The 11,206-nt window shown below is 32.3% G+C and overlaps 2 protein-coding genes across 5 annotated transcripts in view; both read right to left on the bottom strand.

Moving 5' to 3' along the window:
* Positions 1–344: 344 nt before the first annotated feature.
* LOC132045742 (protein ENHANCED DISEASE RESISTANCE 2-like) lies at positions 345–2,369 on the bottom strand. The gene is made up of 2 exons (XM_059436317.1): positions 1,540–2,369; positions 345–1,029 (listed from the first exon to the last, which is right to left on the bottom strand). The coding sequence occupies exons 1-2, from the start codon at positions 1,859–1,861 to the stop codon at positions 464–466; spliced, it is 888 nt and encodes a 295-aa protein (XP_059292300.1). The 5' UTR covers positions 1,862–2,369; the 3' UTR covers positions 345–463.
* A 6,697-nt stretch (positions 2,370–9,066) lies between these two features.
* LOC132045729 (dynamin-related protein 3A-like) overlaps positions 9,067–11,206 on the bottom strand; it is a 31,791-nt gene continuing 29,651 nt past the window's right edge. For 2 of the 4 annotated variants that reach the window (XM_059436303.1, XM_059436304.1), the window contains exons 15-19: positions 10,989–11,137; positions 10,741–10,884; positions 10,544–10,596; positions 9,820–9,919; positions 9,067–9,447 (exon numbers count right to left, since the gene is read on the bottom strand). In XM_059436303.1, coding sequence (XP_059292286.1) covers positions 9,322–9,447; positions 9,820–9,919; positions 10,544–10,596; positions 10,741–10,884; positions 10,989–11,137 — 572 coding nt within the window. In that variant the 3' untranslated portion in view covers positions 9,067–9,321. Of the gene's footprint in view, positions 9,448–9,819; positions 9,920–10,543; positions 10,597–10,740; positions 10,885–10,988; positions 11,138–11,206 lie in introns of those variants that run through there. The other 2 variants (XM_059436305.1, XM_059436306.1) reach the window with 2 other exon arrangements.

Below are 11,206 nucleotides of genomic sequence, written 5' to 3'. Positions count from 1 at the left end.
ACATAACCTAAAGCCAAGTGCAAAATCGCACTAGCAATCGCTGAACTTTAAATCGAGGGAAAACTGTCCCACTTTTAATAATTCAAGGGCAAAATTGGTTCATTTTTTCTCGTTTTAGAGCCATCAGTAGGAAGGTTATTTTGAGCCATTTGACTAGTTGGAGGATATTTTTGAGCCAAAAACGTAACGAAGAGAACATTTTTGAAAAAAAAAATAAAAAAAATAACGCGAGACTAATTAATTAATCTATTTTGAATAGTTGAGAAAAACATTTTTGACCCTTTTACCATTTAGTGAATGTGATCCAAATATCATATTGTTAGAAAAACATAACAAAACAAAACTTTAAGAGAGGGACAAATTCTTTTTATTAAATTTGACAACAAATACATTATCTACCAGGGTCACACAAAAGAATTTAACGTCATTAAATTTTCCAAAATTACAGGTAGGAACAAAATGCTCATTTGTCTTCCTCATCTTCGCTGTCCTTAGATTGCACCTTACTAATATTGCTAACATGACCATTGTGTATTACTTTCCTGAACGACTCAACAAAAGTAGCAGAACTCATTTCCATTTGACAAATCCTCACAGCACCAAACAACTTTTCTGGCAACTCTTCTTCCATCTGCCCCTCCACTAAAAACCCCATATCAATCGTTACTGACGTAACATACCCTAAAGCCAAATGCAAAATCGCACTTGCAATTGTCGAGCTACCAATATCCACGTCTATTTCTAAGTAATTATCACCTTTATGATAATAACAATTCAATGCTTTACCAAGTACACAAGCTGAGTAATTCCCCACAGCAGTTTTCACTATCCATGGTCCTTTAATCATCCGGTTCACTATCTTGAACCGGCTGTTACGATACGAGTCGTCACCGTGTACAAACCGATAGAGGAGTGAACCCGGTTCGAGTGGGCGGTTTTCTTTAGTGGCGAAGTAAAAAACCGCGCTGTGGTGGTCCCTACCAGGGATTTGAAGATTCACCGCGATTATGAAGGTTTTTAGAGATTTCCCTGAAAAAATGACAAAAATAACGGTTTTGGTCCGTTAAGTTTGTAATAAGTTAACAAAAATGATCTCTTATTATGTTTGAGGGTAGAGTCAGAATAATTTCTTAAGTATGCACTTAACAGTTTTGATATTTTAAATTTATCAAAAGTTAATATTTTTAGTTTTCAGCAAAATATTTATGAAACTTCTGTCAGTTAGATTTGACCTGACTATGAAAAACAGCATGTGGTGGTTCCTATCGGGATTTGAAGATGGAAAAATTACAAAACATTACAAACATGTAGCTATAATTTCAAAAAATTCCAGAACGTATCTACTGTATTTATGAAATGTAGATATCAATGCTGATATAGTAATACTTTGTTAATATAATTCTTTCGCGTGATTTTAGCTGATAGCTACCGAATACAATAACTATAACTACGTTTCGTAATATGCAAATTATAGCTACATTTTATAATTACACTTTAAACTACCGCTATATATATGAAATTTGCCCTTCGAAGACTTACCTTGTGAATGAGATTTCTTCAGCGCGTGTATTACACGGTTATCGTTCCTTGCAAGGACATGGTCGAGTTTCGAATTTGACCTTAGCCAATCAACTCCAGCAGGTTGCAAAAGCCATTCCCCTGAGGGTATTTTCGTCTTTTCCGTGAAGTAATTTGGACCTCGAAGACTGAAATTATCTCCTGGAGGTGATGCCCACCCATTTGTTCCATCATTCAAATCCACACACTTTAACGAACCGCTATTGATTACTTCTTCTCTCCAGTCTTTTTCGCTTCCACCACCCTTCTTATTGAGCTTTTGCTTCTGCTTTGTCGAGCACATTATAACAACAACAAGAACAACAAACCCAATGTAATTCAACTAGTGGAGTCTAGGGAGGATAATGTGTGCGCACATCTTATTTCTATCTTGACAAGATAGAGAGGTTGTTAGAGGTTGTTTTCGATAGACGCTCAACTCAAAGAAAGATGTATTGAGAAAGAAGGCAGTAGCAACGCAGATACAAGAAGATAATAAGATAACCGACGCCACAAGTGGGGTCTGGGTAGAATAATGTGTACGCAGATCTTGTCCTTACCTTGAAAAGGAAGATAGGCTGTTTTCGATAGACCCTCGACTCAAAGAAAGATGAATTGAAATGAAAGGCTAGCAACAAGCAAAAACAAGAATAAAATAAGATAACCGATGCTAAAGAAACAATTACTTCTTTTTTCTTCCAGTTATTGTATGATCACTGGAATGAGTTATTTTTGGTAGAAGTAAAAGTGAATGGTGGGTGAAGAAATATGGTGGAGCTAGTTCTGTGGTTATGGAGTATATTCAAAATGTTGGACGTGGGGGTGGATATATGTATGAGAATAGGAAAACACACGTGCCCTTGAGTTTGCAGGAAACTACGAAAGAACCCTTTTGATAGCTAATAGTGAGAACTATTTTTTTTTTTTTTTTTCAGACAGCAGTGTGAACTGGCATATAGAAAAGAACGGAGAAAATACCCAAACTAAGTTTGGATTCATTTTGTTCTTTTCTTCATCATGTTTCTTTTATGACAATTTCTCTAGCGGACCACTAAAAATTATGATGAAATAGTAAATACTTTGTCATTCTTAATTTATACTTTAAATTTGAGTTATAAGAACAACAACAGCATATTCAGTGTATTTTTATAAGTGGGATCTGAGGAGGGTGGGTGTACGTAGATCTTACGGGATAGAGAGGATGTTTTCGATAGATCCTTGACTCAAGAAAATCATTTTTCAAAAAATGGTTTGAAAGAAATTAGAAGCTATGATAAAAAAAAGATTGAAGAAAGAAAAGTTCTAACAGTACAAATATTAAAGTTAACCAAAGTAAAAAAGAAACAACATTAATAATATAATCGAAGCTTAAGAAAATGCTGGCATCATTGTAATAATACTGGTAAGGGAACGCTCTAGTACCTACTAAGTACTACTCCTTCTGTCCCAATTTATGTGATACACTTTCCTTTTAAGTTTGTCTCAAAAGTAATGATACATTTCCTTATTTGGCAACAATTTAACTTTAAACTTTGTCTTTTACGCTTAATGAGATAATCTATAACCACACAAATATCTTTGACTTATTTTAGACCACAAGATTCAAACGTCTTCCTTTATTTCTTAAACTTTCAATCAAACTATATCACATAAATTGAGACGGAGGGAGTAACCAACTACCCTAATTCCTCTCCAATCTAGATTTGAGTTATGAAGATGAAATTACTCTTTATAAATAGTGGTTTACTTTTAAAGTGAGACTTTTCAAATATAAATCTAAATTAATCGAATGTCAAAACAAATATATCGAACATTAAAAAAAAAAAAAAAAATATTCCTAGCAGAGAAAATTGCTGTAGTACTACATATTTTTTGTTTTTTTGACATCTGAAAATGTCTTTCAGCAATTAATACTAATGAGGATCTTTTTATACAGTTAACAGAAAGATTTACCGGTTTAGCCAGAGAACAAAATCAACATCGGTTCATTTAAAGAAGAAAAAATAGTGAGTCTAGATGCTCTTCCATGATTTCTTCAAATATTCTATTAAGCATTTTCAGTTGAGAATAAGTGATTAACAGTAATTTTGATGATATTTTCCAAGTTTGTATAAATTCTGTCTTAAAATATGAATGAGCCTGTGTTGATTTTATTTTCTAAATCATGGATATAACTTTTAGTGAATGAAAGTAGGTAAAGATATTTAAGGACTTAATTTTCTTTAAAAAAAAACTACTCCACTAGGCTTGTGAAAGTCCAGTTGTAGAGAATCTCTTTTGAACTGAACTGTCATTATCCAAACAGATATAGAAAGAATTTGAATAAATGTAATCTATTCTTTCTTCATTTGGTTACAACTACATTTGCTTTTGGAGGACTATAGATAAGAAGAAGTACAATTTGTTGTGAAATCTTTGTGTTTTCGTTGGCATGGTTATGATTGTTTTGTCCCTATTATAGGAATTGCTGTTTCAATTATTTACTTTCTTTTTAAAAAAAAAAAACAATTGCTGTTTTTTTGCTGTAACACGTTGGAGTTTGGACCACGAATTGACAGATCTAGGCTGGTGCCTTTGTGGGGATCGATTATTTTCGTTGGCCATTAATTTCAGAAATTTGTAGAAAATTTTGTTTGAAAAATAATTACGCAAAAGAATGGTGCTTAGTTTTTAGACTTTTTTTTTTTTTTGGTTCTTGAATATCAATAGAAAGAAATTTTTTAAAACAAAAGAATAACTCCAACCATGGTTTTTCCCAGTGTTCTGCATGGTGAAATTGATCACAATTTAACTAGTTATATCTAGGTTGTCAACTTTATGCAAGTATGCGACTATCCTCTTTTATTCGAGCATGAAACCAATAATGTGACTGGAAAATATAAAGAACTTCTAGTGCCTTTTATTTTATTTTATATAATATGAGATGAAAATGAGCTTAAATAAAGAAAGTATATATCCAGCTATACTATATAATTTGCTTGAGAATTTGACGTAGTAATAGTAATCGTTGTCGTCTGTTTTCTCCAATGTGAAATCTGACGAAAGCTTTCATTTTGACTCCTCTATTTGTTGTTTGCTCTTTTTTCATATACAATGGAAGTGTAAATAATAGTCTAGAAGCTTTGTGAAAGTTAATTGAATTAATGTAATTTTGCACTACTTGGAGAAAATAGTACCCAAAATATGACAGATTTATTTGCATTAAGTATTTACATCAAATCAATAAATGCATGATATGTGTTTGAATATGTACAACTATTACTCATTCATGATTAGTTAATATATTTTTAATTCATAAAATTACTTAACCACGATAACTTGAATTAGTTTGGTATAAACATCCAGTGCTCATAAGTATTTACGCCCCAAATTAAACACCACTATTTGTTTCTTTTGAAAAATTCTCCAGCAATTGCTTAAATAAGCAAAACCAAAGCCAAATTCGGTCCTTGAATTTTGTCTTATGATGTTTTACTTCCTTGTCTTTTCTTCTTTTATCAATTGGATTCTCAATTTCTCACATTCAAATTAAAGTTGTCTAGAATATCATCATCCCTTGTGAAATTATTCATCAATAGTTGTCATTTCCAAATTGTGTCTTATTATTGAACTCCATTGCGATTGTCTGTCCAGACATTTCCTTCAAGTTGCTAGCTAACAACTCCACTTCAATCATTCATTTCTAGTTGCTCAATCATGCCCCTACCTTCGATTTTCAAATTACTAGGATTTATATATGAATTAAAATTTGCATTCACCAAGTGGTTCACTTTTATACACACTGTTGTAATTTAACATAACAAATATGATTAGTCTAGAATTGTTTTTTTTTTTTTTTTTTTAAATGGGAGATTGCTTAAGTGTCATGCTGCAGCTCTTACTAAATTGGTTTTTTTGGTTTCTTTGTTTGATATTATTTGCTAGAGAGCAATTGATCTGTCATGTAAGTTGATGGTATTGCTGGTAAATAGGACAGGAGCTAATTCATAAATATCAATGCTCTCTTTTTTTTATTATTTAAATCGTCATGCAAATTTTTTCCTTTAGCTTTATTTTTTTCAAAAAAAAAAAAAAATCTTTAGTTTTACTTTTTTGAAACATTTAAATTTATTTAAAACCAATGTAAAAAATATAGCTAAACGAAAAACAAGCAAATTTCGTGGTAAATTGGTAACAACTTTTGAGGATAGACTAGACCAATACGTAATAATCATCGAAAGGTCAAAATGCTTGTAAATGCTAATAGGTATACTTGCTTGAAGTATTAAAGGAACTCTCCCCAATTGGTCTTTTAAAGTGGAATCCTGTAGTTGTATATTAACGCTTACCTTTCTTAGAACTTCCTCATTTTAATTCAAGTGACCAGTGACAGGCCCAGCATTTAATGGTCTTGATGCTCATCTTAAAATCTAACAAAAAAATATAGGAAAAATTACGTGTTATAGCTACTTTTAGTACATAATTAGTGAAATTAACTATCTTTTGTTTTAATTACTAATAATAATTAAATATTTTTTTAATTTAACTAATATAGCTATACAATAACTTTCAGTTACTGGTGCACAAATAAACTTAAAATTTAGCACCCCCAATCCCATACCCCCTTTTAATGGTAACAATATTAATCACTTAATATACATTACCATTTTCTCTCCTTTTTCATAAATTTTTTACTTTATCTATTCTCACTCACTAACCATTTCAGATTTTTCATTTCTCAAATCCCTAAAAAATTCTCCCTCTCCTTCTATCAACCACCACCACCACGGGTGACGGCCGCCCCTCTCTCAAAAAAATTTTGGGCTGTAAATGCCAAGACTTTTGGGCTGTGGACCAGTGCCCATAAATTTGGACCGAGTTGCATTTGATTTGTGGCTAGGGTTTTTTAGTGGTCTAGGGTTTTTTAGGGTTTTGAGAAGATGAAAAATATATGTATTTGTGTATTTTCTATGATATAGCTACCAATTATTGTGGTTGGTGGTGTATTTATGTAAGTTTTTCTATATTTTTGTGTATTTTGTTCAAATTAATTGCATCAGTTCATCTAGTTTCAAATACATAAGTAACGAAAATACATTGTAAGTTTTCTATATATTTGTGTATTTTGTTCAAATTAATCCATCAAATACATGTGTGATGCAAATTGTTACTCACACAAATACATGAGATTTAATATAAAAATACATGGGTTTTGATTGGTAACTTCAAATACATTGGTTATGCTATCAAATACATGTGTAAATCAAAACGAAATCAATATTGAAAACTTCAAATACATTATCGCTAAAATACATGGGTGATGCAAATTGTTACTCACACAAATACATGAGATTTAATATAAAATACATCGGGTTTGATTGGAAACTTCAAATACATTGGTTATGTTATCAAATACATGGGTAAATCAAGAACGAAATCAATATTGAAAACTTCAAATATATTGGGCTTGAATGTTTTCAAATTTTGAATTTTTGATTTTTTATGTTTGAATGTTGAAGATTGGATGCAGGAATAGAAAATGGTTATGGAAAGGTAATCTAAAATCTGATTTTGTGGAAGGGTATGGTAAAAAATACCAATTAATAGCTAATTAATTGATCCCACCGTTATGGCCTTAAATCAAGGGATATGTTTTATTTTTTGTTGTGTTACTATGTATTTATAAGCATCAAATACATCCGAAAAAATACCTTAATTTGGAAAAAACATAGCTACAAATGGTAATTTTTAAAAGGTAGCTATAAATGATAGGAAACTACCAAAAGGTAGTCATTTTGTTAATTTTACCAAAAATATATTGCTTTGAGTAAAATTCGAACTTAGCTCATTCGTGGCTTAGCCTAAAGCCTACAACCTTTTAATCAAAGCATCAAGATCTTTTATTGCTTCTTGGGTACTATTTATTATTTTATACGAAAATTTCAATATTTTCATATCTACATAGAGTATCCGCCACGGTTAATGGGTGCTCGAGCACTAAAAACTAACACATGTGCCCGCCCTACATGTCATGTAATTTGATTGAGTATAAAGTTTAAGAATTTTTTTTAACTTTGTGATCTTAAACAGGTTAATTATAATATTTGTGTTTCTATAAAACTTTTAAACATGTAATTTTAAACATATATAACAATAATGTGTAAATAAAAATATTGGTCGACGAAAAAAGAGTGAAAAAACAACCCAAGACGTTCGACCTTTCCTTCATCATTAGAGCACCCCTTATCTTCTCATTTTGTCATTGCTTATTACCATCAGGTATGTTTTTATATAGTGATCGTTTTACGAATCAAAACTAAAATTTCGAGAGAAATAAGATATATCAACAGTTTAATCGAGTGTTGGATCTATATGTTTTTTCTTTTGAAAATTGAGTTCCTTCATCACATATGTAGCAGCTTTTCCCTAAATGTTTGTATGTAAATTCAAATTCATTTTTCCATAGAAGTATTGACATCTTTATTTCATCAAACAATTTGAAGTAAAATTTGATTAAGACCTAGACATGGGAGACAATAAAAGGATCAAAATCTGGAAGGTATGTGCACGTTGTTGTTAGACTAACTTGTTACATATGAAAAGGCTTGTCAAACTTTGCTTTCATTGTATCTTACTCCTTTTGGTATCTTTTGTTATGTTGAGAAAACTTTTTTAGTTTGGTGCAGGTGACAGTTATTCCTAGAATGATGAGTTGCTTTTGATATTCCCTGCAACGATAGTTTCATTTAAATAACCAGGTTCTATATAAGAGAATATACTTAAATAAATACTACATGTAAAGAGTCTTTTCCAGCTATTGTAAAGTCTCCTCCAGCAATTTCAGAATTGTTTCTTTATCTGGGATAATAGGTATTAAGATAAAATAGAGTGCTTTATTATGTTGAATCCATGAAGAATAGATAAAATTAAACTTTTGAAGAAATAAACTTATAGACTAAATTGTAGGTTCCCAAATATTTTTTTAATAATAGAATATAAGAAAATTGAGAAGTGGGGTACAAGAGCTTTCCTCTAAAGAAAGTAAAATTTTTAGAATACCCAAAACAAGAACTAGGACAGCTGTATTCAGTCATAGACTTATAAAAGTTAAATTATCTCTCGATAAAACCGACCAAAGAATTACTGACATTTAATTTCTGATATATATGAGATTACATAACCACCAATCTATGAAATGAACATTAACATATCTCAAAAGGAGTTTCCTTTCAACAACACCCCATTAGAAATTATAATAAGGGCTAGCTTTGGATGTAAAGATGAAAATACTTACCCCATTCAGCTGTTTACACTAAACAATAATTTAAATTTAGCAATTGCAAGGGTTGAATGATAAAAGTTATATGAAAGAAATGTTTTGCATTCATTAGTTAGGTACAAATACTGCTTGCGGATTTAATATACATAAGCTACTCAAAGCAGAAAGCACAAATCAGAAGAAAAGGAAAGCACTGTATAATTTTGATGTGTTGAGCAAAATACTCAAACAATATCTCATTGGGGAGAGTGGAATGAAACTGCCCAACTTTTCCATTGGAGCAATAATATGCCATGCCAGTAACTTGCCCAATTACAAGTACCTCACAAAAAATATTACGATACAAGTTCATCTACTAACTCACAACAGATATTACTACACAAGTTCATATACCTAATACATGCTCCAATAATTCCACCAGGTTATCCTCAATGAACAACGAACCGATCGATGCTGCTAGAGGCAAAATTGTATTAACTCACGGAGTATTGTGTATAAGATTCTGATTACCTAGAGTTCAAGCCGCTTGATTTTGAGTGCGAGTTTGACAAACGGTGAGAAAGTTTTGGCAATGAATCCATACTGTCGCTTGAACTTGGGGTAGAAACATCAGCTACGAACTCATCGAGTGTCTAGAGAAAAATGGGAAGAATCAAAAGTTTCAGCTTTACATTTTAATTAGTGCTTTAGCAAACCTACTCAAATAGAAAAAAGAGATAAGAGGAGGATTCCATGCAGAGCACTTGAAATTTGAAACCAATATCACAATACTATGTACAATAAGAGGTAGCTGGTAGGCCTGCAGTAAAATCTGGTTTCTTGGTATCATATGTGCACATGCCACATCAAAAATAATCTTAACCTACACTAACTGTTAGTATATCCTTCAAAAGGAAAACAAGTCACTCTTGCAACTTCTGTGGACCGAAACATGAGCAAAACTGTTTTCTAGTTAAAAGAGCAGTCAAGTTTAATCTTGCAACCATACAATCTTTTGAACTAACCTCAACAGCTTGTCGCAGAGCATGACACATTTCCGCAGTCGTCCTCCTTTGAGTCACAACTTCATCCTGCTCTCGCAACAAATCTTCAAATAGGTTCTCCCTGTGGGTGACTCGAGGATAGGCAGCAAAATGATCAGACATGGTTTATAACTCAAAGTGTGCTGTAAACAAGGTAATTCTACATTATCTATCACTTAACAGCCTTCTATTCCTATTTTACTTAGGAGAATCCCCCAAAAGAGGGAGAGGGACAGGTCGACAAGCTGTGCCTGATGAAAGAACTGGTTCGACTGTCCATATTAGTCAACTATCTAACTTGAACTTTCTACCATTTTTCTTTCTAAAAAGATATAAATATTTTTTTGAGAATAAAAAAAGATATAAATATCGGAATCAAATAATGCAAAAAGCTTAACAAAATGTGGACAAAGAGAGATTGCTCGAACCAATCAATAAAAAAAAATTAAGATGGAAACCTAAGACAACAACCAGAAGCATAATTGACTCAGGTGATAGGAGCTCTAACCATCCTATTAGAAACAAGCACAAGCTGAGAATGTGTTTTCTTATGAAGAGGTACTCCTAATTCAAGTAAGACTATATTTTCAGATTCTTTAGTATATAGGTTACAAGCTTAGCGAGGATGTCAAATCAATCTACGTGGGGTCTATAAGATCCGAAAACCAAATAACTTGAAAAATAAACAGTGTCCCGATGAGCATACCGGTACAATTTCTCTATATACGTGCCAAGAAGGTTTCTCTTCGCATGATTGACCTGGAGAAAATCAGCAGTGAGTGATACCAAAGGGCAAAAACTTGCAGGGTGCTATACACAGCGCAAAAGAAAAACATACACAGATTTATAAATAAAATTGGCTACACAATACATGTCCAAAGAGTTGAACAGAGGGGGAAATACCAGATAATGCATGATAGCTTTTGGAACCAAATCCTGAATATTCCTCCTCACAATATCATAGTAAGATGTTATGAGTAGTTTTGTCACTATAATCTCCACTTGATACTCTGTGTCAGTCTCTCCAGGTCTCAAGACCGACAGTGGCTAAAAAGAGAAAGGGAGAGAATCAATCACAAATATAAAATATTTCATTGCCATGTCTACTGTTCCTCTCCTTTATGATATGTACTTGATTAGTATGCACTTACATTTTTCAATTGTATAACAGGGGGTGCCTGATCAAAATCACGCACCACTTCAGCAGCATGTCTCTTAGATGAATTCCCTACCGCTGATCCTCGACTTCCAAATAGATTAGTAACGGAAGGAACGCCCCATGTTCTTGTGGATGAGATACCTAAGAAAAATTTTGTAGCAGCTTCACATGTTACTAATTACTACTATTATAAAAGAAGAGGTGAAAAGC

The sequence above is a fragment of the Lycium ferocissimum genome, unplaced genomic scaffold (assembly GCF_029784015.1).
Source record: "Lycium ferocissimum isolate CSIRO_LF1 unplaced genomic scaffold, AGI_CSIRO_Lferr_CH_V1 ctg78, whole genome shotgun sequence".
In the NCBI taxonomy this organism is placed as follows: domain Eukaryota; kingdom Viridiplantae; phylum Streptophyta; class Magnoliopsida; order Solanales; family Solanaceae; genus Lycium; species Lycium ferocissimum.
The sequence above is the reverse complement of the archived record's forward strand: the minus strand, read 5'-3'. Positions and strand labels throughout refer to the sequence as shown.

Excerpts from the sequence above, each read along its gene's own strand:
- LOC132045742 (XM_059436317.1), bottom strand. The coding sequence starts at position 1,861 with ATGTGCTCGACAAAGCAGAAGCAAAAGCTCAATAAGAAGGGTGGTGGA. Across the intron at positions 1,030-1,539 it reads GAAGAAATCTCATTCACAAG|GGAAATCTCTAAAAACCTTC; the intron begins GTAAGTCTTCGA and ends TCATTTTTTCAG.